This window comes from Danio rerio, chromosome 24 (assembly GCF_049306965.1).
Source record: "Danio rerio strain Tuebingen ecotype United States chromosome 24, GRCz12tu, whole genome shotgun sequence".
NCBI classification, from domain to species: Eukaryota; Metazoa; Chordata; class Actinopteri; order Cypriniformes; family Danionidae; genus Danio; species Danio rerio.
The window spans coordinates 40,110,618-40,137,500 of NC_133199.1; the positions used below are offsets into that span (position 1 = coordinate 40,110,618).

A 26,883-nucleotide genomic window follows, 5' to 3' on the forward strand; every position below is an offset into this window, starting at 1 on the left:
AAACCCATTTATTTTAAAGCGGTCAGTTGACTTAAGTGAGTAAACCCATTGCTTTTGAAGTAATTGGCTGATTTAACCTTAGTGAGTAACCACATTGATTTTTAAAGTGATTAGTTGACTTGACTTAAGTAACTCGATTGATTTAAAAGCAATTGGTTAACTTTTGCTTAAGTGAGTAAACCCATTGCTTTTAAAATGATTATTTGACTTTACTTGAGTAACCACATTGATTTTAAAGCAATTAGTTGACTTTACTTAAGTAACTAAAACTTATTAATTTTAAAGTGATTGGTTGACTTTACTTAAGTGAGTAAACCGATTGCTTTTGAAATGAGTAGTTGATTTTACTTGAGTAACCACATTGATTTTAAAGCGATTAATTGACTTGACTTAAGTGAGTAAACCCATTGATTTTAAAGCGATTAATTGACTTTACCTGAGTAACTAAAACTTGTTGATTTTTTTAAAGTGTTTGGTTGACTTGAGTAACTTCATTGATATAAGCAATTAGTTGACTTTGCTTATGTGAGTAAGCCTATTGCTTTTAAAACGATTAGTTGACTTAAGTGAGTAAACCCATTGATTTTTAAAGCGATTAGTTGACTTGAGTAACTCCATTGATTTAAAAGCAATTAGTTGACTTTGCTTATGTGAATAAACCTATTGCTTTTAAAGCGATTAGTTGACTTGACTTAAGTGAGTAAACCCATTGATTTTAAATCAATTAGTTGACTTTAAAATCAATGGGTTTACTCACTTAAGCCTATTGCTTTTAAAATGATTAGTTGACTTGACTTAAGTGACTTAACCCATTGCTTTAAAAGTTATTAGTTGACTTTAAAATCAATAGGTTTGCTCACTTAAGCGATTAGTTGACTTTACTTAAGTGAGTAATCCATTGCTTTTAAAGCAAATAGTTGACTTTGCTTATGTGAGTAAACCCATTGCTTTAAAACAAACAGTTGACTTTACTTTAAAAAGTGGGTAAACCCTCACTTCATGTTCACTAATCGCAATAAAATCAGTGGGTTTACTCTCTTTATCTTAAGTCAACTAATCACTTTAAATATTTTTTTTAATTGTTTTGTTGTTGATTTTTGAGTGCAAGTAAATTCAGATGATTTTCAAATTTGGCATTTTTAGGCTGAGCTATCCCTTTAACTCTGTGGAAGAGAATTATTTGCTTGTTCCTCTAGATTTTTTTTTTTTTTGAGCTGTTATATTAACTTAAATGTTTGTTTCTATTCAGATTCAAATGTCATTCTCTATTATTATTATTAATATTATTTTATGTGATTTTAAACTTAAATGAGCACATGAATATGGCTGATTATCTGTGATGCAGTGAACTTGATTTTTATTAATTTTATTTTATTTGAGGTGTATTTGTTTGTCCTGGTTAATAATACCAAGTAAAAAAAAAGAAAAAACTGAAATTAAATACCTTTAAAACAGATGCGTGTTGACTCACTGGTGTCTCTTCAGACTGTTTTGATAAACTTGGTTTGGTTTCTATGGTTACTGTTGGCAGATCCATCTCATCAATGCTAATTCATTTTCATAAGTGTTGGAGAACAAAATATCTCAGAAGATTATTCAACAATAAACTTATTATAAATGAGAAATTAAAAAAAAAACTAAACTAAAAATTGGCCTCTAAGAAAGCCTATCAGCCAATCAGAGAGCCTGACACAGATTTTCCAAAAGGCTGTTGCGTGATGGAGTCATGTTTCACAGTGGTCTCTCTCTCACACCGGCTAAAACACAGTTCGCATTCGCCTGAAGACGCACAAGAGCTTAAAATATCTTCATCTTCCAACTGCGTTTGACTTGAGGAAGAAAACAAGATCGCTTTGGAGAAAGTTGGCAGATTTCTACAACCCTCTCTCGGCTGTTTTAAGTGGTATGTTGACATTTTGAGTGTCGGAGCAGCTGACCGGAACTTCACTACAATATTGGAAGATGAATTAAGAGGAAATGGAAAATTACAGTCAATATACATGCATGGGTGGATACTATTCAATGTTTTGGGGGCTAATGATTAAAAAAAAAATAAAAAAGTTATATATATATATATATATATATATATATATATATATATATATATATATATATATATATATATATATATATATATATATATATAAATTATATATTATATATTTATTTTTATGCTATATGTCTTAAAAAAACTTTTCAAGTGAGTTTGACTGCAATTGTTTGACTAAAATAAATCAGCATTTTAATAGAAAGCAAACTAAATCAGTTTTAATGTTTGAAAATCAAATTTGTTATGCAGTACTGAGTTTTTGTCAGCTCTATAAGTGTCAATAATGCTTCAGAGTTCATAATATGCTAATTTGCAACTAAAGACACATTTATTATCTTTAAAACTGTGGTTTTATTGTATTTGAGTGCCTTATTTTGTTCCATAAATCAACAATGGAACATAATTGATGTAAAATATGTGTAAAATATGTAAAATCAAACAGTTCAGATTTATTAAATAAATTTAGAAAGATTAATTTCACACTTAGGGTTAGTTCACCCCAAAAACTGCAAATTTAGTCAGCATTTATGCACAATTTAGTGGCTCTAAACCTTTATTTCTCATATTGAAATCAAAAGAAGCTGTTTGGAAGAATGTTGAAAACCTGTAACCATTTATAGTAGGACAATACAAATACTATGGAAGTCAATGGTTACAAGTGTCCAACATATTTCCAAGTAGGCTGTCTATTTTGTGTTCAACAAGGTTTGAAACAAGTGAATGTTGAGTATGTAGGCTAAATAATGACAGAATTTTTATCTTTGGGTGAACTGTCCCTTTAAGACTTTTTCAAACTTTTTAATAGCGATGTCAATAATTGCATAACTATCCTATTCACAAGAACTCCTGTGTGTGCTGATAATAGAGGTGTGAATAGTGTACATAATGAAGGCACGTATGCTTGTTTGATTATATTAACCACCAGGCTGATATTAGTCTGAAGGTTTTACTACAGCAAGTAAGAAGCAGAAACCAAAGTTCAAAGCGGAGAAGGTAAAGAGACTGAGGAAAATGTTGGGAATGTTGGCCTCTGGTAAATGATCCGCTGTGAGAAAGTGTAAAGGCAGGACAGCTGAAGGGAAGCGAGAGACATGCAGCGTCCGTCAAACGTGCCAAAATGTCACTACTAATAATAAACACTCCTCAGCAACTGCTCTCCAATCGACACACGACCCGACACACTGTTGTATAAACGAGGCAACGCGGAAGTAAGTTATGTTATTATATGTTATGTGTGAGGCTTCAGTTATTTCATTGCTCGATAGGATACTAAACAATGAAACGGTAACACAATATGTCTGAAACCAGTGTTGTTAATAATATTAATGCTACATGTTTCAAAATATCTTGTTTTTATATCAAATTATATATATATATATATATATATATATATATATATATATATATATATATATATATATATATATATACATATATATTATATATACATATATATTATATATATACATATATATGTATATATATATATATATATATATATATATATATATATATATATATATATACATACATACATACATATATATATATATATATATAAATATATATATACATACATACATACATATATATATATATATATATATATATATATATATATATATATATATATATATATATATATTTATTTATTTATTACGTACAGAAAAATAAATAAATGCAAGGGGATAGTACAGTAACAAATATCTTGTGAACGTAACACAATGAAATAGTTTTATGAGCTTTGGGATTGTGTAAAGTAATAAGAGTGTCCAAGTAAGATTTAAGGTCCTTACAGAAAACAGGGAATACGGCTTGACATCTTGAAACTTACATTTATGCAAGTAGAATTTAGCTAGCAAAATAAATTAATTAATCAAATAATATTTGTCTTTGTCTTCTTTAGGAAAGTTATGACATCCAAATAAAATATAAATAAAATAAAATAAATATAAATAAAATAAGATACAGAAATCCTTCCAAAATAAATTAGCATAAGTACACTCCCAAAACATATGGGACATAGATTCATCTTCAGTGCTACAGAAGGAACATGAAGTATCAATATTTGGATACATCTTTTTAATATAAAGTTTTAACAGTGTAAAACAAGTGCAGCAATTTGTAGGAGACATCTATTACTTTATTGGTTATTAAGTATTTGCATGATAATGTCCACACTTTTTTCCATGGGATATTCTCATATAAGCCATTCCAGTGGGACACTATATATGGAGGGAAAGTAAGCTCCGCCTGAAACAACTCTCAAATTCTTTTGTTCCGACCAGAGGGAGTAAATATAAAACAAATTTTCCCAATCATTGTATCGAAAAGATGAACTATTGACAAAGTACTCTGGGATCTGGCAGAGTTCTTGAGAAGAGATATGGCTCCACAGGGAATAGCATCCATTATTATGGAGAACTCACGAGGAGTGACAGGAATATTGTATTTATTTAGAAATTCTGAATAAGAATACAAGTAACCATCAGAATTTAATAACTGAGAAACTAAGATAATATTGTTTTGGATCCAATTAGGGAAGAATAAGGATTTGTTTTTGTATAAAATATTACAATTATTCCAAATAAAAGAACTGTGAGGACTAAAATTATGCTTGTAAATCAGATGCCATGCCAGAAGTACTTGTTTATGAAAGTTGGATAATTTGAGGAGTAAATTTAGCGATATTGTAATTACACACTAATAGAAAGGGGAGACCTCCAACCTTAGAGAAAACAATATTAGGAAGAGTATTCCAAAATGAATCCGGATTGGATAGATACTGCTTTATATCAAATTATAAATAACTGTAGGCTTGCACCGGAAGTCTTGCACGGCACGTGCAGTTTACAAATGGCCGCCCCTACAAAAATTTGCCATGGTCTTACTACAAAACCAAAACTGTATTTTAGTAGTTTTAACCATATAACCACAAAGTAGACTGGTTTTGATAGTATGGAAGCCCGTTCCCGCCACTGAATTAAAAAAAAATTAATAAAAAATTATAAAGTCAGAATTCTGAGTTATAAAGAGAATTCAAAGTAATAAAGTCGCAATTCTGTCAACTCGGAATTCTGAAAAAAAAAACTTTTAATGACGTGCACAGATGATTTGTTCACCTCAAGACTAGCAATGTGAGCGAACAAAATCAATATAGTTTTGTAATGTAATGTAATGTAATGTGTATTTATATAGCGCATTTATTGTGTATGGCAATACACCCAAACCGCTTCACAATCATGAGGGGGGTCTCTCCACACCACCACCAGTGTGCAGCATCCATTTGGATGATGCGACGGCTGCCACAGGACAACAGCGCCAGTGCGCTCACCACACACCAGCTATTGGTGGAGTGGAGGGACAGTGATAGAGCCAATTCGGTGGAAGGGGATGATTGGGAGGCCATGATCGTAAGGGCCGATAGAGGTACTTTGGCCAGGACACCGGGGTTTCACCCCTGCTCTTTCACGAGAAGTGCCGTGGGATTTTTAATGACCACAGAGAGTCAGGACCTCGGTTTAACGTCTCATCCGAAAGACGGCGCCCACTGACAGTTTAGTGTCCCCTTCACTTATACTGGGGCATTAGGACTCATGCAGACCACAGGTTGAGCGCCCCCTGCTGGCCTCACTAACACCACTTCCAACAGCAACCTAGTGGTCTCCCATCCAGGTACTGACCAGGCTCAGCCCTGCTTAGCTTCAGTGAGTAACCGGTCTTGGGCTGCAGGGTGACATGGCTGTGTTTTGGTTTCATGCGTACTTTAAACACTAGTAATTGAATTAAAAAGCCTACTAATTACTAGTCGGCGCGATTGAAGTGTTTGTTCAAGAATTTAAGTTGATTGTAGAAAATGGCAAAACAAAATTGGAAACATTTAAAGTATAAAAAGGTCTCCTAAAATATAAGTATATAAGGTATAAGAATAATGGCAAAAACTGACCGCAAGTTTTGTTTATTTTTATATTTTTTTAAAGCACAGAGGGATGGCCATACCGAGCATGTCTGACTCCAGCAGGCTTACAGAAGTGCCAGCTCTGGCTTATCTGGATGAAGGGACATCGGCGGCAGGTGCAGAGTGTCCAGAAGAGCCCGATCTCCAGCCAAGAGTCCTGGAGGAGCTTCAGCCAGAAGGTAGAGTGAAATGTAATCGCAATTTATTGCAGTAAATCCCGCAGCTTTTTTATTGTACAGAATAATCATTTTTATATTAAATATACAATCTAGTAATATTTAATAACTAACAGTTTTATGTTTAAGTCAATAATATTCGTTAAGAAGAGAATGTTCGCTATTTGGAGATCGATTTGAATGGGATGTGTTCAAATAGATATGTTTTACATGTACTTTCAGGCAAGCAATGTCAAGCATCGGCACTTACAAGTATAGAAGATGACAGCATTCATTCATGCACCAGCAACAGGTTTGCGATTCACATCTGATACTTTACATCTGCTTCCAGTTATATTACAGGTGTATCGGACACATTACATGCATTCATAGAACCAGCCTCGGCTGGGTCAGTTGGCGTTTCTGTGTGGCGTTTGCATGTTCTCCCTGCATTTGTGTGGGTTTCCTCCAGGTGCTCTGGTTTCCCCCATAGTCCAAAGACGTGGTACAGGTGAATTGGGTAGGCTAAATTGTCCAAAGTGTATGAGTGTAAATGAGTGTGTGTAAATGTTTCCGAGAGATGGGTTGCGGATGGAAGGGCATCCGCTGCGTAAAAACGAGCTGGATATGTTGGCGGTTCATTCCGCTGTGGCGACCCTGGATTAATAATGGGACTAAGCCGAAAAGAAAATGAATGAATGAATTAAAATTAATTTAACAATATTTTCTTTTTTTTACGTATTCATTATTATTTTTATTCATCCATTTATGTATGTAATTATTTATTTTAATTTATTTATTAATTTGTTCATTTATTTTTTTATTTTATTTATTAATTAATTTTTATATGTTATTTATTATTTATCTGTTTAATTTTTAATTTATTATCTATTCTTTTGTCTATTTGGTAATTTTTTATTTTTTATTTTATTTATTTGTTTATTTTTATTTATTATTTTAAAATGTTTCATTTATATATTTTTTATTTATTCATTAATTTGTTTATTCATTCGTTTGTTCATTTATAAACATTTTTTTGTTTTATTTATATTTATCTATTTATTTGAACATTCTTTTTATTTATTTATTTATTTATTTATTTATTCTATTTGTCTATTCATTCATTCATTCATTTATTAATTTTTATGTATTATTTTTTTATTTATCAGTTTGTTTTTTTATTTATTTATTATCTATTACTATGTCAATTTATTTATTCATTTTATTTATCTATTTATTTTTATGTATTATTATTTTTTTCATTTATATATTTATTTATTATTATTTTTTTATTATCTATTCTTTTGTCCATTTGTTTATTTATTTATTTTTATGTATTATTTTTTCCATTTGTTTGTTATCTATTCTTTTGTTTGTTTATTCATTCATTTATTTATTTTATTTATCTATTTGTATGTTCATTCGTTCATTTCATTCATTCATTTATCTTTTTTTTTTCATTTGTTTGTTTATTTATTTATATTTTTATAATAGAATGTAAATGAATATGTTTGCAACAAGGGAATTGTTGTGGATTAGGAGGGTTACCTGGAAAAAAAAACGGTCAAAAACTTTATATGTTTATTTTCTGACATCAATAAAAACACCGGAGAATCTTTTTTACCAGTTAATGGATGCATTTGTTTAACAGCATTTTTGTTTACAATGTTAATTCTTAGGTCAGATTCATCATTCACTTCAAGTGAGACGCAGAACAAAGCAACTGTCTGCAGCTTCAGAAAACGCCAAAGAAAGCACAGAATAAAAAATAAAGACATGAGGAAAAAAAACAAGATGTGTAGAAAAGACCGCCGATTAGTAATTTCAACCCACATAACAGCAGAGTGTTTATCCAGACCTCAGCAGGTCACTCCAGATCTCTGGGAAGGCGCTGACATCTCACGTTTATTTCTCCGCAAATTGAACGTCGACTTTTTTTCAACATTTGAGTCTCGCAGCTCGATATCTGACACCATGTATCCAAACTCCGACGTTGCATATATTTATGCTGAAAGTATTAAAGGTTGTGACTCATCTTTTTGCACGATGGACACCAATAATACTCTTTTATCAAACAATATTCATATAAGCAACAACTCTGATTGTGTCTGCAAGAGCTGCTCATCTGAAGACTCAGACTGTGATTTGTACGTCTCAGGAAACCTGTCGGGTAACAGTATAGAGGCGACCGCAGGCTCTTTCTTGGATGAATTCAACTTTGATTCAACTTGTATTTACACCGAATGGGATCAGAAAGTGGACAGTACAGAAACTGAGATGCCTGACAGTCTAACCCAAGCAGAATGGGGATCATCTTCATCAAATTACAGTGACTTTTCCTGCAACACAGACACAAAATCCAGCAGCACAGATGCAGACGGCTGCGCTTTAGAGGCGATCTGTGATATTAAATGCCCAGACGGATGTGCTGAAGTGTTTTTGTCTGGTTGTTTTGACTGCTGTGATGAATTTGGAGCAGTTAAAGATGTCTGCAGGGACACGGAGAGCGATTCGGAGTCGGGTGAACTTTGGGGTGTCGTGACTCAGACAGACCGTCAGCATTTCTCAGATTTTTTCTGTGAGATGATTAAAGAAGAGACGCAGGAGAAAGATATGAAGAAAATGAATGTAAACGAGGGGTTCCTGTTTCATCCAAAGCAGGTAGGTGTGTGTTAATTGTTTACGGTAATTTACACTTATTTTTTAAAACGTTTTGTTCATTAATGCTTGCTATAAGTCCAACATGTAATGTCTTTAAATTGATATTAGTTTTAATGTTTTATATTTTATTTAGACAGCCCTTACAATTGACATCTTTTAAATATATGGACACATTTTTATATATATTATACATTTTTATTTAATAAAATATATATATTTATTTATATATTTTATTTATTTTTTATTCCTTAAAAAGGAATTTTGCATTCACACAAAATGTTTTTTAAGATTGTAGTTGCAATATTATATTATATTAAATTATAGTATATTATATTATATTATATTATTTTATATTATATTATATTATATTACATTATATTATATTATATTATATTATATTATATTATATTATATTATATTATATTTTATTATATTATATTATTTTTAAAATAATTTTTTTATATTCTATTATTTTATATTATATAAAATTACATTATATTATATTATATTATATTATATTATATTATATTATATTATTTTTTAATAATTTTGTATTATATTATATTATTTTATATTATATTATATAAAATTATATTATATTATATTATATTATATCATATTCTATTATATAATTTTGTATTATTTTTTATTATATTATATTATATTATATTATATTATATTATATTATATTATATTATATTATATTATATTATCAAACACATTTTAAAAATATATAATATTATTAGCATGCATGTTTAAACAATTTGAATATTGCACGTTTATTATGAATTAAACTGAGTAAGTGATTCTCTGGTGGTATAATAGTAATGTTATCCTGAATGTATTTATGTAATTAAAAATGCTGTGCCTCATTTCTTAGTTCCTCCAGGTGAAGAACTCTGAATATCGAGAGGGTCGTGAATACTCATTTCTCCGGCACATTCAGAACGGCTCATATGGAGACGTCTTCAGCATCCGGGACAAACAAACTGGCTTCACATGTGCTGCCAAGAGGGTCAGCGTCCATCTTTCTGCATCCTCATCTACATTCTCTTTTAATTGCTCAAAGTTCTGTTGGATCTGGAGGGGAATGGCTGATTAATTAATTTGCTGTCCTGCTGTTCAGATCCCCATCTGCAGCTTTGGGTGGCAGGAGGTGGAGACGTGGAGCAGGATGGAGTCTCCTCGTGTCCTGCAGCTGTTCGGTGTGGTGCGCGAGGGACACAACATCATCCTCTTCATGGACCTCAAGAGAGGCGAGTCTCTGAAACAAGCTGACCATAACTATGACAAGAGAAGATTTATTTTCGACACATTTTTAAACAATAGTTTTAAGTAATTTCGTAGGGGGTTAATAATATTGATCTGAGCATTTAATTTTTTTAAAAATAATTTTTAATTCAACCAAACATGTATATGGCTGTATATCATGCATGCCTCCCATCAGTGCCGATATACAGCCACATCGCACTGCTACTCGTGTGAAATTGCTAAAATATATAAATATATATATATATATATATATATATATATATATATATATATATATATATATATATATATATATATATATATATATATATATATATATATATTATGATCTTAAATGTTTATTCAATAAGATGTATATATAAAAATAGAAATTTCAAACCAAATTCTACTGTTTTATGCGTACATTAAATTTATTTTAATTAAAAAATAAACAGAATCACTGTTAATTATGGTTATTTACACAATGCATTAATTCATATAATAATTCATATACAAGTGACCTATATATTACGATCATGAATGTTTCTTTAATAAAAATATATAAGATGTATATAGAAATAGGAAGTTCGAATTCTTTAATCCTTTAATTTTATGCACAAATTAAATACATTTTTAAATATACATTTAAAATAAAATAATGAAAAAAAAACAATGTAAATTCAAACCTAATTCTGCTTAATTATACATAAAAATATTTTAATTTAACATATAATTTATGAAAAAAAAAAACAAATTGACAGTTTAATGTTTAAACATGTATAGTATAATATTAAAAATACATATAGTACTTTTTTTTTACATTGAGATCATTATGTGTACAAAATGTACTTGCATTATATGTATACATTCATCCATTCATTCATTTTTCTTCGGCTTAGTCCCTTTTTTCTTCAGGGGTCGCCACAGCGGAATGAACCGCCAACTAGTCCAGCAAATGTTTTACACAGCGGATGCCATTCCAGCTGCAACCCAGTACCCATACACACTCATCACACAAACACACACACACACACACTACGGCCACTTTAGTTTATCCAATCTCCTAATAGCGCATGTCTTTGAACTGTGGGGGAAACCGGAGCACCCGGAGGAAACCCACACAAACACGAAGAGAACATGCAAACTCCACACAGAAATGCCAGCTGACCCAGCCGGTTCTCGAACCAGCAACCTTCTTGTTGTGTGGCAACAGTGCTAACCACTGAGCCACCGTGCCACCTCTTGTTTTATATTTATAACAATGAATTATTTGTGTGTGTGTGTGCAGGCTCTTTAGCTCAGCTGCTGCGGCTGAAGGCTCGTCTGTCTGAAGATCTGGCTCTGTATTATCACTGTCAGGTCCTGCAGGCTCTTCAACACCTGCACAGCAGACGCGTCGTTCACCTCGATGTCAAAGGTCAGACCGGTGCTCTTTATGCCGGATGTTCATCACAGAAATCTATTGTTAATAATGTGTTGATTTAATGTATGCAGTGGACAATGTGTTGCTGTCTGAAGATGGCCGACAGTGTTTTCTGTGTGATTTCGGGCTCTCTGAGACCCTCAATCAGGGTGGATACAGCACCAAAACATTCAGAGGTGATAACACACACACATACACACACCAGCATGCATATCTATTAGAGATGCAATGGTGTAAAACGTTCATATTATGATTATAGTGACCAAAATTAGCACTTTATTCTCAAGTAATAAATTAATAATAAATAAATAAATTGAAAATATTCAAAAACAAGCAATATTAAGATGGATCCTTGCATGTTGGATTTGTTTATTTATGATTGGGTTATTTCATGTACAATTTATTGTGTTTTATGCATTTATATATATATATATTTGTGTGTGTGTGTGTGTGTACAGTATGTGTGTGTGTGTGTGCGTGTGTTTTTGAGTGTGTAAATGTTAATAAATAAATAAAACATAAAAAAATATAAATAAATAATAAATAAAAAATAAATATAAAAAGTAAACAAATATAGAAAAAAATCAATAAATAAAGAGTAAATAAATAAATAAATGTAAATAAAAAATTAATGTAAATCAATAAATGAATAGTAAATAAATAAACAAAAGTAAGTATATAAATAAAATAAATATATGTAAATAAATAAAAGTAAATAAATATAAAAAATAAATCAATAAAAATCAATAAATAAATTGTAAATAAATAAATAAATGCAAATTAAAAAATGTAAATCATTAAATGAATAGTAAATAAATAAAAAAGTTAATACATAAATAAAAATAAATAAATGTAAATAAATGAATAAATTTAAATAAGTAAAAGTAAACAAAAATGAATAAAAACACATACATAAATGTATTTATTTAAATTAATATTGTTATTAATATTTATTCATATATATGTGAATGTATATGTAACATAAAAGTTAATGATAAAAGAAATACTGGAAGGCAAAAATCAACTTTGAGTATAATAGTTTTTACCATAACTTATAACTTAAAATGTTGGACAATTGAATATCAAATGAGTCAGGATACGAATTACAGGTGGGTTTGGCAGGGATTAACCCTCCTAAGTAACGCTTGATCCCCCTGAAGCACATCAAAACAAGATGTATCGGGGGTCGGCCCTTTAATAGCAAAAAAATAGCTTTCTTCAATATCTCTTTAATATCTCTATTTCTTAAATATTCACCTTTATTTGTATAGTGCTTTTACAATGTAGATTGTGTCAAAGCAGTTTCGCATAAAATATTAAAGTAAATGGAAATGGTGTCAGTCCAGTTTTCAAAGTTTAAGTTCTGTTCAGTTTAGCTCCGTTCAGTGTGGTTTAATATTCAATACTGAGAGTCCTAACAGTGAAGAGCAAATCCATTGATACGCAGCTCTACCCGTCCCGAACCAAGCAGGCCAGTGGCGACAGCGGCGAGGAAAAAACTTATCCAATTGGCGAAAGTGAAAAATAAAAAAAACCTCGAGAGACACCAGGCTCAGTAGAGCATGACCATTTCTCCTATGGCCAAACGTCTTGTGCAGAGCTGCAGTCTAGGCGCTGAAGGCTGGAGAATGCTGGACGCCAGTGAATACTCGTCTGTCCCTGGAGCGTCACAGGAATCAATAATAGTAAATAATTGTACTTAAAAATGTTTAATATAAATATACATTTGACCCCCCCACCCCAATATTTTTAATAAATTATATGTAATTTAAATCCTGATCGTCAATGTATAATATAAAACACTGAAATGAGTGCAATCGTTGTTTGTTGTAATTTATTTAAAGCAGAAAAATGGGCTAGTTCTGTACAGTATGCTCTTGACCAATATGGGAAGTTACTTTTCGTGCCTGTCTAATTTAACCAATTCATATCATGACTGCTTGATATCTGTTGTGTGAGCAGGGAATCTTCTGCGTGGCACAGAGTCTCATATGCCCCCAGAGGTGGCCCGTGGAGACCCTCGCTCCGCTAAAGCTGACGTGTGGAGCAGCTGCTGTATGTTACTTCACATGCTCAGTGGACACCAGCCCTGGACCCGCTACTATCCTCACCCGCTCTGTCTGAAGGTGAAGTGAGCATGCAGACGGTGGGTGCGCTGTCATCATGGCAAAGATAAAAGAAATCAGTTATCAGGAATGAGTTATATTGATTATAGGTGTAGTGTAATGTTTAAAAATAGGGCGACGCGATGGCGTAGTGGTTAGCACTGTCGCCTCACAGCAAAAAAGTCGCTGGTTCGAGCCTCGGCTGGGTCAGTTGGCATTTCTGTGTGGAGTTTGCATGCTCTCCCCGTGTTGGTGTGGGTTTCTTCAGGGTGCTCTCGGTTTCCCCCACAGTACAAACACATGCGCTATAGGGGAATTGGGTAAGCTAAAATTGTCTGTAGTGTATGAGTGTGATTGAGTTTGTATGGGTGTTTCCCAGTGATGGGTTGCAGCTGGAATGGCATCCGCTGTGTAAAACATTTGCTGGATAAATTGGCGGTTCATTCCGCTGTGGCAACCCCAGATTAATAAAAGGACTCAGCTGAAAAGAAAATAAATGAATCAATGAGTGTTTAAAAATAAACCTTTATTTTACTTTTATTTTTTATTTTTATTTTAACACTTAAATATATAAAAAAGATTGTAAATTATTTCAGTGTTTTTAGTGTTTTTTTATTTTATTTTTTATAGTGTTGTGTTTTTTATAGTGTTGTTATTTTAGTGAAACTAAAATAAATTCCAGAAGAAAAAATATATAATATAGGAAATGCTGTGAAATATTTCCTTGCTCTGTTAAACAGCACGTTTTTAAATAATCATTAATAATAAATAATTTAGTCTTCAACTGTATAAATGTTTAAGATCATTGACATATTTTCAGAAACAAAAACTCTTGTAAGAGCTGAAATGTGTTGTGATTGTCAGATCGTGAGTGAACCTCCTCCTCTGTGGGAGATTCCGGCTGATTGTGACCCTTTGACCTGTGATGTCATCAAAGCAGGACTGGTGAAGGAGCCGACAGAGAGAGATTCAGCATCAGAGCTGCTGCAGAAGAGCATTACAGCACTCAGAGCAGGTGTGTAGAGGCTTACCAAATGTTTGTGCATGACTAAAATCTGTAGAAATTGTTTTCACGGTCTATAATGGGGTCAATAATGTTTATGAAAGACTCAAAAAGGCTTTATTCATTTATTCATTTTTTTCGGCTTAGCCCCTTTATTAATCTGGGGTCGCCACAGCGGAATGAACCGCCAACTTATCCAGCATATGTTTTATGCAGCAGATGCCCTTCCAGCTGCAACCCATCACTGAAAACATTCATACACACTCATTAACACACACACACAATTTAGCCTACCCAGTTACACCCAACTCTACCCGGCATGTCCAAACTCGGTCCTGGAGGGTCGGTGTCCTGCACAGAAGAGGTCTGAATTTCCACTGTAAGGTTAGATTTCTTGTGGCGCGGGAATAAATTTCTGAATAAAGTGCCGGAGCGGTCGGTAACCGATGTAGTTTTGGACGGAAGCGGGCGGTCTAACAATATCGATCCGGACTCCGGAGTGAGCGAGTGAGCGGATGTATGTGTGTGAATTTAGCTTGTTTGTTGCTGTCTATGTGTGTGTCCGAATGAGAGAGCTTTGTGCTGTGTGTGTGTGTGTGTGTGTGTGTGTGTGTGTGTGTGTGTGTGTGTGTGTGTGTGTGTGTGTGTGTGTGTGTGTTTGTGTGTGTGTGTGTGTGAATAAGAGAGAGCGTGATGCTGTCTGTGTATTTGTCACTTGCTTGGTGCTTATGTTTGTGTGTTTATATAGACAGCTTGTTATAGGCTGTCTGGACGCTGTATAGCTGGGTGGTTTTCGGTTTTGTTCTCCCAAGAAAACGGGGTGGGGCGGGCAGAGGGACAACAAATGCTGAATAAAAGTGGGAGCGGTCTGGTTCGGATTAAAACGGGGCAGGAGTATAAACAATTTTAGTTCCAACCCCAATCAGACACACCTGGGCTAGCTAATCAAGCTCTTACTAGGCTTTCTAGAAACATCCTTGCAGGTGTGTTGAGGCAACTTGGAGCTAAAATCTGCAGGACACCGGCCCTCCAGGACCGAGTTTGGACACCCCTGATCTATACCACATGTTATTTGGACTTGTGGGGGAAACCAGAGCACCCTGAGGAAACTCACGTGAACACGGGGAGAATATACAAACTTCACACGCCAGCTGACCCAGTTGAGGCTCGAACCAGCGACCTTCTTGCTGTGAGGCGATCGTGCTACCCACTGCGTCACCGTGCAGCCCCCAAAAAGTCTTTATTTACATTGGAAATCAGATTTTTATTTTAAAAATTAGTGTTTTAGTGTTAGTTTACAGTTGAAGACTAAATTATTAGCTGTTTAAATTCCTTTTCAGATATTTTCCAAGTGTTTTTTAGTGGAAAAAAGTTTTTTTATGCATTTTTAAACACAATAGTTCATTCATTTTCCTTCGGCTTAGTCCCTTTATAAATCTGGGGTCGCCACAGTGGAATGAGCCACCAACTTATCCAGCATATGTTTTACACAGCGGATGCCCTTCCGGCTGCAACCCAATACTGGGAAACACCCATACTCACTTATGTCTTTGCCATAAGGGCAGTACATAATATTTTACTAGCTATTTTGGAAGATACTAGTATTCATATTAAAGTGCAATTTAAAGGCTTAACTAGGCTAATTAGTTTATTTAGGCAAGTTACTATAATTAGTTAAGTCATTGGAAAACAGTGGTTTATTCTTTAGCCAATCAAAAAATATATAATTTCTTAGGGGGCTATTAATATTGACCTTAGCAGTTTTTACATTTTTTCATATTTTTATTCCACCAAAAAAATTAGAATAAAATAATAACAATACTTTCTCCAGAAGAACTAAAACACTGGTCTTCCCTGGCCTTTTAAACAGCACTATTTTTCATCTGCAGATCCTTATCATGTTTACAAGCCTTTTTGCACTATATATTATTCTATATCTGCACAATTTGGTTTGCACTCATTGCCATATGCTCTTAATGTAATTGAATTGTTACATTTTTTATTACGTAAATTTTTTGACTACATTTTATGTATATTTCTACACTACATTTTACGTATAATTGTATTTATTGTAAATTCTTTCTTAAAACTCTACTTTTTGTATTAATATTATATGCACCTAGGGTCTGAGAGTAATGTAATTTCGATTCTCTATATGTCCTGTACATGTGGTTGAATTGACAATAAAGCTGACTTTGACAGAATGTTAAAAGTCACACCTAAAAACAGAAACATAGCATAATAACACAAAATATAGTATCATATATATACAAATATACAAACACAAGTAAAAAAAAAAAAACAAGGAGATAAAGCAAAAAGCCAAGAACAAATTGTTAACCACTGACCTACCCACAGTAGGAAAACAAATACTATGGAAGTCAATGGTTACCGGTTTCCAACATACTTCAAAATACCTATTTATTTTTGTTTCATATTGTTATAAACCATGCTATACACATTGAACCAAGAAAATTTTAAGGAATTCTGCTGTTACCATTGTTGATAACCATGTTTATTAAAAACACAATAAAGGTTAAGTAAAAAAAAACAAAAATAACAAACAAAAAAAAAAACAAATATATATATATATTAAGGAATAGTTCACTCAAAAATGGAAATTAACTCCTTATTTATTCACCTCAAGTGATTCCAAACCTGTTTCTTTTTTCTGTTTAACACACAATTATAGTTTATATGATTACAGGGGCAATGCACATTAATAAACATTGCTGTAAAATGTGCCAGAATTAGCCAAGAAATGCTATTTTTCATCTGTAGACCCTTGACAGAATGTTAAAAGCCACACCTAAAAACAGAAACATAGCATAATAACACAAAATATACTATCATATACAAACATACAAACACAAGTTAAAAAAAAACAAGGAGATAAAGCAAAAAGCCAAGAACAAACCATTAACCACGGACTTAACCACAATAGGAAAACAAAATACTATGGAAGTCAATGGTTACCGGTTTCCAACATACTTCAAAATACCTTCTTTTGTTTTTAACCGAAAAGAGAAACTCATTAAAGTTTAAAACAAGTGAGTAAATGTTGACAGAATGTTCATTATTGGGTGAACTGTCCCTTTAACAGGACTGCACATTAAACTCTTTATTATACTCCATATTTAGTATGTGGACTCTCTGATCCTGAATCATCATCCAATCTACATTCAGCACCAGCAATCGAGGACTATCCAAATCCGACCACACAAAATCTAGAATCGAGCCCTCAAAGCATCCCAGAAGACCTTTCAGCTCCCACAATCCACTGGGTGAGCACTTGGAGACAGAACGCAGCCAATGAGGATGATTCAGAGTCCGAGGAAACTGACTGGGACGAGGATCCAGACATGAACAATCCTGAAAAAGACCAGATGAGCTGCTGGATGGAGAGATTCTGGGGCGAGGAGGAAAACAACGAACGGCAGAATGATTTATTAGCTGTTAAATCTGCCGAAGAAACACCTAAAGATGAAAACATCAACGTGGCAGAGTGTTTGACGGAGAAGAGAGTTGTGTTTGGAGGATACGACAGGAGTCTTTTGGAGGAATCAGAGAGCTGGGATGGAGACGTGCGAAGCTTTGCGGATGATGAAGAGGTGCAGAGTGATCTGGAGAGTCTTCGAGAGCTAAGAAGTGATCGGGCGCAGGAATGGGAGCCGTTTTTACAGCTCCAAACACTTTATCGGCTCAAACATGCTCAGCTGCAGAGCGAAGACAGCTATTCTGAGTCTGAAGAGGAGTCACTCATGTTGAGGAGGAGTGGTGAGTCTATGTGCTACAGTGTTTAAAGTACTTATTTAAAATGAGCTGAAACCACACAATTCTTGAGTTTTTTTGTGGCGACAGCTTAATTGTTTTTGGTTCAATCCATTTAAACTTGTAAATACTATTCAGCTTAATTCCTTCATGTTGTCCCAACACCAATCGATTGTGTGGAACCCAGCATTTTTTACAGTCAAGAGAGTAATGAATTATAAATACTAGTAATGTCAATCGATTGATTGCATCCAAAATTAAAGATGCTGTATGTCAGTTTTTGACTCTTCTAAAGCAAAAAAAATACCATAATATATTTGCAGATATTTAAGAAACATGCTCAGTGAACATTCTTGTTTATCTGGAAAACAATGCTGAAGTCAGATATTCTGCTTTGAAAACGTGAGTTACGTATTGGAACGTCTGTCTCTGTTTTGGTTCTTTTCATTCATTCATTCATTTTCTTGTCGGCTTAGTCCCTTTATTAATCCAGGGTTGCCACAGCGGAATGAACCGCCAACTTATCCAGCAAGTTTTTATGCAGAGGATGCCCTTCCAGCCGCAACCCATCTCTGGGAAACATCCACACACACATTCATACACTACAGACAATTTAGCCTACCCAATTCACCTGTACCGCATGTCTTTGGTCTGTGGGGAAAACTGGAGCACCCGGAGGAAACCCACGCGAACGCAGGGAGAACATGCAAACTCCACACAGAAATGCCAACTGAGCCAAGGCTCAAACCAGCGACCTTCTTTCTGTGAGGCGACAGCACTACCTACTGCGCCACTGCTTCGCCCTCTTGCCCAATTTCACTTTAGCCAATTATATTTCAGCAGCCTGGGTTGCCTTGATGGAAAACAGCATATTTTATTAATTCATTCAGAAAGGCTCTCAAATCATGCGTCCGTGATCGTAGCAGACTCCGAAATGAGACACAGATTCAGAGTTCCACATGAGGTTTTTATTTAGCAAATAATATAAATAATACAAATGTAAATATTAAATGAGCAGGTAACATTGTACAGCGGGTCCTAACAAAATGCTATGTGATGAGAGTTATAGTGATAATTTGACTGTTTGCACCAGACGAAACGCAACAGAAATGTAAACACAGCCATTCAGAAGCACAAAATAGTGCATTCACTGCGCTCCAACAAAATGGGAACGTTTATAATCTCAATAATACCACTTTAAAACTTTTTTAACATTATTAAATGTAGATTTTGATCCACTGACATGTGTTGGTTTGCACTGAGTCACAGTTTTAAAGTTCAATTTCAAACGGTTTATTTTATTTTCAAGGTCGTCAAGATAGTCAGGCTCGCTCCTGTTGGTCCTCAATCTGGCAACCTGCGCTTGCGTTTGTTTAGATCCAGGAATGCAATACCTAGTTCTACCACTGGGTGTCAAACTTACATAATGCACATTTAAAGTTTGTTTTTACATGATGTGTGTGTACTCTGCCAGCCTGATTTCACCAAGTAGGTCATGAAAGGCGGCAGTGCTAGTAATTTATTTTCTTTTTATTTGTTTCTCATTGTGTTTCTGTGTGGAGTTTGACATGTTCTCACAGTGTTTACGTGGGTTTCCTCCGGGTGCTCCCAATCCCCCCCTGCCCCCCCCCAAAGTCCAAAATTGGGTAGGCTAAATTGTCCGTAGTGTATGCGTGTGAATGAGTGTGTGGGATTTTCCCAGTACTGGGTTGCAGCTGGAAAGGCATCCGCTGCGTAAAACGTGCTGGATAAGTTGGTGGTTCATTCCAATGTGGCGACCCCAGATTAATAAAGGGACTAAAGAAAATTAATTAATGAATATTTCTCATTGTCTTCTTGTTTTAGCTTTGTGTCATCCAGTCTAATGTTTAATTGTTAAATAGACTTCTCATTCACACTCATACACTTCGGACAATTTAGCCTACTCAGTTCACCTATAGCGCATGTGTTTGGACTGTGGGGGAAACCGGAGCACCCGGAGGAAACCCATGCCAACACGGTGGAACATGCAAACTCCAAACAGAAACTGACCCAGACAAGGCTCAAACCAGGGACCTTCTTGCTGTGAGGCGAAAGCGCTACCCACTGTGCCACCGCACCACCCCCTCAATAGTTTCATTTCGCTCACAAATATTTTGCTTGTGATTTAAATAAACGCCGAAAGCATGTCTGTGTCTCAAACACAATACAGAGTAGATCAGATATGCCGATACTGACGAGCATTTTGCATTATTGATGAGTTTTCTTTTGTTCTCCACAGAACAAAAAGACACAAGTTTACTCGAGTCTCCTGAACCACGACCTCTGACCCAGACCAGCTGCTGTGACTCTGAGCAAGATCTCTCAGAGGAGGTAAACATGCGGACATAACACTGCTTTATGAAGGGTAATGTGCCAGAGTTTTTATGCATTAAAGGGTGACCTCTTATGCCCCTTTTTACAAGAGAGAATCAAGTCTCTGTATGAGTGTGTATGTGACGTTTAAGCTCAAAATACCTAAAAAAAAAAAAAGTTTTATAACTATTTGAAACTGACTTTTTTAGGGTTTGATCCGAAATTGTCGCTTTAAATTCAAATGAGACTGTGCTCTTTTTTAAAGGAGGGTGGAGCTACAAATGCTTCTGTGTCAGCATAGTGGCAGATTCAAAACAGGACTAATGTTATCTTTGTGAAAGACTGAAAGTGTCTCAGAATGTGAATGGAGACTCCAGTGTTTATTTGTGCATCCAAAACTCCACATTTCTAATCCTCTTAGTCGCTGGCATGATCTTCAGCAGGTCAAAACTCTAATGGCAGAGAGCTGCTTCTAACTCAGGGCTGTTTATGCTAATGAGGGAGAGATTGTCACTAATGGGCGGGGCTTTCCCCTTCTAATGACACGGTTAAAGGGAGAATGTTGATCAAAGTGTTTCTGCAGACTGTTTTTATTAAGTGTGATTATAAAAATCTAATTAATTAATTGTTACCATTAGAGGCTGTTAAACTGTGTTTAAACCCCTTTTAAAAGTGATTTTTGCATGGTAGATCCACTTTAAAGCTGTTTACAAACAAATAACTAGACATTTCATAAAATCAGCAGCAGTTTAAAGGGTTATGAAACCCATCTCTTTTGGTTTAAGTCTACCCCAGAATTTTTTCAAAAAATTGCTTCATGATCGGCATGGAGCGCTGCGACCAGAAAGAGGAGGAGGCATGGCCTGCAGAGGGGAGCGAACAACTGTCGTCAGTTGGCTCACAAAATGAGACACAAACCGTGACGCATGATTTCATAGTTTACAAAGTTAAAATGCAAAGAAATAAACAGTAATTTAATGCCCTGCGACGTTTGTTATTTCTAGTTTCATATACACATAACCACAGTTTGTTACATCATCTTAAAGATAATCATGTAAACCCTATAAATGAGGAGGACTTCTCTCCTCCTGAATCCCCGGGTCTGAGTGCAGACACAGTGGATAGCATTACAGCAGGTCTTTTCCATATCTCTTCCAACCATTAGCCCTGCTGGAAATCTGGAGGATTTTAAGAATAGGCGAACACTGCAGCATGGATATAGGCCATGAGTCTGAATGGTAACAAACTCAACTGATAAAAGACAAGGTCCGCCATCCTCCAATTCTCGTACAGCTCTACCGACAAAAATGCTTGCTGCAAAACAACAGCTTTGCTGTATTGCTGTATTTGATCTGACAGCATCACAGGGAAAAACATAAGAACAACAACCCCTGTGAATCATGGGAACAAACACATAACTTAACGACCCTTCATGAGAGGCTAAATACTGCTAGCCATGCGTGGACGCATCTCACCCAGTCTTTGGCCCCATCCCAATTCTACCTCTTAGCCCTTCCCCTTCCACCTACCCCTCGTTTTGCGCGTGCGCGTGAAGGGGTAGTGGTGTCCCAATTCTCTTTAGCTTGAAGGCGTAGGGCTGCAAGAGGTATACACCCCTTCAAATTAAGAATTTTAAGGACCACGCTTGAAACCTAGGGGTAAGAAAAAATTCCCAGAATACCCCAGCAACAGCTGCACCCGGAAGTAAGGAGATCCACAAATTTGTATTTTCTGTCATTATTACGAATTTTAACAACAAACAAACACGTGTTTTAAAATATTCATAACCGCGTTCATGTTTTACCGTCATGCTAAAAAAACCCCGCTTAAAAAAAAACCCCGCTAAATTTCGCAATCTTTTCGCGATCTATAATCCCTAATCATAACTCCTGTACAGCAGTCCCACAACTTTCTGACACTCGATGACACTGGAATACCCTGTCAGAAAAGTCTCTAGTGGCTGGGAATGAGCTTTTTACAGTGTCTGCTATAATGTTAATGCTGTTGTTGTGTGTTTACATTGATGAGTATGGCCACTGTGTTAAATGCACAATATTACGACCTTATTGCCACATTAGATCCTTATGATAACATAATATATGCCTTCAGTGATTTACTGAAGATAAATACCAAAAATAGCACAACTGGAATAACTACAGCAGTCGCGATCGTCTGATCTCATTTGAAGCAAGAAATCGTGAGGACATACAGTTGAAGTCAGAATTATTAGCCCCCCCTAAATTATTAGACCGCTTGTTTATTTTTCCCCAATTTCTGTTTAAGGGAGAGCAGATTTTTTCAACACATTTCTAAACATAATCATTTTAATATCTCATTTCTAATAACTGATCTATTTTATCTTTACCATGATGACTGTAAATAATATTTTATTAGAAATTTTTAAGACACTTCTATACAGCTTAAAGTGACATTCAAAGGCTTAACTAGGTTAATTAAGTTAACTACAGTAGACAGGTTAGGGGAATTAGGCAAGTTATTGTATTACAGTGGTTTGTTCTGTAGATTATCGAGAAAAAATACAGCTTAAAGGGGCTGATAATTTTGTCCCTAAAATGGTTTATAAAAAATTCAAAACTGCTTTTATTCTAGCCGAAATAAAACAAATAAGACTTTCTCCTGAAGAAAAAATATTATCAGACATACTGTAAAAATGTCCTTGCTCTGTTCAACATAATTTGGAAAATATTTTAAAAAGAAGAAAAAAAATCGAAGGGGGCTAATAATTCTGACTTCAACTGTATGATGACATGTGCAGGTGCTGTAGTGCTGTGTAAATTTTGAAGCTCTTCCCCTTAACCCTCGGTTCTAAGGGCCAAGGGGAAGGGGTAGGGGTACAAAAATAGAATTGGGATTGGGCCTTTGGGTATCACAGCTTGGCAGGTCTGCCTTGCCTTCGGAAAGCACGTGCATTCATATATAATTAAAAAGTAGGGGCTTCTCATAAGGAAACTCTGCTATGAATAATAATGAAAACCAACGCATCATCACTTCACTTGCAGTTTCGCTCTACCTCAGTGATTTTGATCCCACCCCAAAATTTATTTTAAACCCAGAAGATGGAATTAGCTGACAAAAGTTAAATATTAATTAGTTTTTTTTCCTACAATTAAAGCTGACAGGTGATTTAACTGATGCTCAACACACAAAAATCTTAAAATCTAAAAAAAAAAAAAGTACTCGAGGGCTGTCTTGAGCCTTTAAAGCCTTATTTCCTGATAAAAGACATAGGTGGAAAAAGACACACACATTTACAAAGAATGCAGCTGGGAATAAGTGAAGGTTTCCTTACTGCTCAGTTCATTTTCAATGTGTCCTAATGCATAACACATATCCACCTTTTAAAAATAAAATGTGCAGTTTCTATTGAATCAGGTCTAATCTCATTTTCTCTCTTTAAAGGACTCTGATGATTTAAGCTCAGGGGTTTTCTCCTCCTGCAGCACCACAGATGGTCAAAGCTTCAATGTGGATTGGTCAGTATCAACCAATCAGACGCCTTCTTGCTACTTTGAAGGTAAAGACTCATTAGTGCAGGTCTACACAGCTATTGTGGCTGTTTAGTTAAGTTTGTATGTTGCTTTGTGCGTATGCAGGTCTTGGTGTGGATATATGGGTGGAAGATGTAAGCGGAGAGAGTTTAAAGATCAGAGAGAGGCCACAGGTCAAAATTGGACACATCGCTGTGGGAATCAGTGAGCAGGTAAGATCTTTTTCTTAAAAGTATAGTACTGTATTCAAAGTTAAAAGTCTTAGGCCACCACCAGCTTTGACAGGCTAAGACTTTTGCACAAATCATGCAGTCATTCATTTTATTTTTGGCTTATCTCCTTTTTTAATCAGGGGTCGCTACAGCGGAATGAACCGCCAACTTTTGCATAAATCTGTTTATCTAAAAGGTATGGAGCAAATGTGGGGTCACTACTTTTGGGTGAACTATACCTTTAAAGGGTTGGTCCACTACAATATCATATTTTACACTTTAGTTGATGTGTAATGTAGCTGTGTGAACATAAACAACATCTCTGAATGTAATGCACTCAAAGTTCAATGCAAAGGGAGACGTTGGCTTTTACAGAGTTAGCTTAGCAAAGCCTACAGCGAGCGAATTTGCACTACAAAAAAACACATCCGGGTTAATGAGATCATAAACGCTTCAGGTTACGCTCATTCTCCACATGCATACACCCTGCGCAGCAACAGGACATGGCCAGATGCGCTATAATGTTATAGCAGAGAAAGGTAAAATGGCGTCCAAACACTGCTATTTCCACAGAGCTTCCTCTGTTTCTGTATTTGGTCTTCCAAAGAACACGACACAAATAGAGAAGTGCTTACAGTTTAATTTTAATTACGTTCCAGAGAATTATAATAAATATACAGCTAGCCTTTGACAAAGGAGAACTTCCAGAATATCTCCCAGTTCAGTGCTGGATTTAGCTAAAACTTCTCCAACCGATGAAGCTGTGAATTGTGAGGCACAACCTGTAAGTATTTTTACTTGTTAAAATTTATCAACTAAATGTACAGGTTCTAGCGTTAACAGTGTGTTGTAACAAGGACGTAAACAAGGATGCAAACAACCGGAAATGCTGTTTGGCACCGCTAAGAATTTAGCTACAAATTCAAATTTATCAGTCAAACCACTGTAAACACCCACAATCTTCAGCAGGGCTGCAGTGTCTCTCTATGCGTCTCTCCATGCAGATGTTTTCCATGCGTTAATCATCTCAAATAACAAACTCACAAAAGATATGTGAACGTTTTATATTACGTACACATGCTTATTCTGAATATATTTGAAAGACAATTGTCAGATTTTATTTTAGAGAGCATGAGGTGTGAGCGTAAGGTGTGCTCTTCATTTTTTGTCTGATTCGGGCACCTAATGCTGCAAACAGCTGCTCTGACTGACTGTTAACTCAGCGCTAACGCGCATTGTTGTAAGGGCGTGACGTGGAGCCAATCTGCGAATGACAGCACATTATGTTAGCTGACCAATCAGAGCCTCTTGAGGACGGTCCTTTCGGAGGAACTATGAAATATGACGGTCGTTTTCATGTTAGCTGAGTAGCAGTATATAATCAAAGTATGATACGTATATGAAAATAAATATGTGTTTTTCTACAAGTAAAGCATGAGCACAACCAAACCTTAAAAATACACGGTGGACCACCCCTTTAATTGTGTTTAACGTGACCTCTTTAGCACCAAAATTCTGAAATGATACTCTATTTAATATCAAGCATTTTACAGAGTTTCTCAGAGTTCTTTCTTAGATTCAGCATGTTCTATCTTTTCCTCTTAAGGTGAATCTCATACTCTATAATATTGCCTGTACATACTGTATATAATGTTCAGGTCTGGACTCTGTGGAGGCCATTTCATGACTGTCTTTGTTTCATCAGCTGTTTTTCTCTTTAAATATGATTACATTGACAGTGTGTTTCGGATCTTTTTTTTTCGTATTGCCGTAGTTCCTAAAGAATCTTAAGAAAACTGTGGGCGTGGCTTGTTTTTTTTTATACTGCAAGCTGATTGGATGAATTAAATTAGGCCTTTCATTCAGAAAGATTAGGAAAAAGGTTTGGGGAGAGTTATTAAACCCTAGCAGATGCCTTCTCCACACCATTTCTGTTTGTTGTCAAAACGGACAGTTGGAGGGGCTTGGTTAAGTTTGTCCCTATACCTCAGACAGACCTAATCTGTGGATTTAACTGAAAACAAAGAGGAAGAGCATTTTCTGATTTTGATTTTAGATTAGAAGACCAATCAATATAGTTTTTTTCCTAATGACATGCACAGATGATTTGTTCAACACAAAACTAGCAATGTGAGCTAACAAAATCAGTATGTTTAGTTTTGATCTCACGTGCACTTCAATATGGTTGTATTACTGTGTCACAGATCTCCTTAAGGACCTTTAGTTTGGCCACCCTGGATGGTCGTCTGGTGTCTCCAGACACAGAAGTGCACGAGTCGGGCATGTGGTTGCAATGCGTTCCTGCTCCAGACGGCAGTCCCAGCTGGGATTGGAGGATCAGAGATGGAAAACTAGAGCTGCAGGAATATGACGATCTTTCAGATACCTGCTCAACAGTGGCACTCTAGCAAACATAGATCCATTTTTATACATCTCATTCCATTCATTTTG

At 35.1% G+C, this 26,883-nt stretch overlaps 1 protein-coding gene across 15 annotated transcripts in view; it reads left to right on the forward strand.

Moving 5' to 3' along the window:
• The first annotated feature begins 1,750 nt into the window (after positions 1 to 1,750).
• Positions 1,751 to 26,883, forward strand: part of map3k14b (mitogen-activated protein kinase kinase kinase 14b) — a 25,435-nt gene continuing 302 nt past the window's right edge. The window contains exons 1-15 of one of the 15 annotated variants that reach the window (XM_021470386.3): positions 1,751 to 1,903; positions 6,031 to 6,199; positions 6,407 to 6,476; positions 7,843 to 8,824; positions 9,705 to 9,839; positions 9,951 to 10,080; positions 11,364 to 11,492; positions 11,570 to 11,674; positions 13,461 to 13,624; positions 14,468 to 14,618; positions 17,748 to 18,383; positions 20,638 to 20,729; positions 24,132 to 24,246; positions 24,326 to 24,432; positions 26,637 to 26,883. The exon at positions 26,637 to 26,883 is cut by the window's right edge and continues 302 nt beyond it. In XM_021470386.3, coding sequence (XP_021326061.2) covers positions 6,040 to 6,199; positions 6,407 to 6,476; positions 7,843 to 8,824; positions 9,705 to 9,839; positions 9,951 to 10,080; positions 11,364 to 11,492; positions 11,570 to 11,674; positions 13,461 to 13,624; positions 14,468 to 14,618; positions 17,748 to 18,383; positions 20,638 to 20,729; positions 24,132 to 24,246; positions 24,326 to 24,432; positions 26,637 to 26,840 — 3,180 coding nt within the window. In that variant the 5' untranslated portion in view covers positions 1,751 to 1,903; positions 6,031 to 6,039 and the 3' untranslated portion in view covers positions 26,841 to 26,883. Of the gene's footprint in view, positions 1,904 to 2,850; positions 3,259 to 6,030; positions 6,200 to 6,406; positions 6,477 to 7,842; positions 8,825 to 9,704; positions 9,840 to 9,950; positions 10,081 to 11,363; positions 11,493 to 11,569; positions 11,675 to 13,460; positions 13,645 to 14,467; positions 14,619 to 17,747; positions 18,384 to 20,637; positions 20,730 to 24,131; positions 24,247 to 24,325; positions 24,433 to 26,636 lie in introns of those variants that run through there. The other 14 variants (XM_073941071.1, XM_021470388.3, XM_073941065.1 and 11 more) reach the window with 14 other exon arrangements.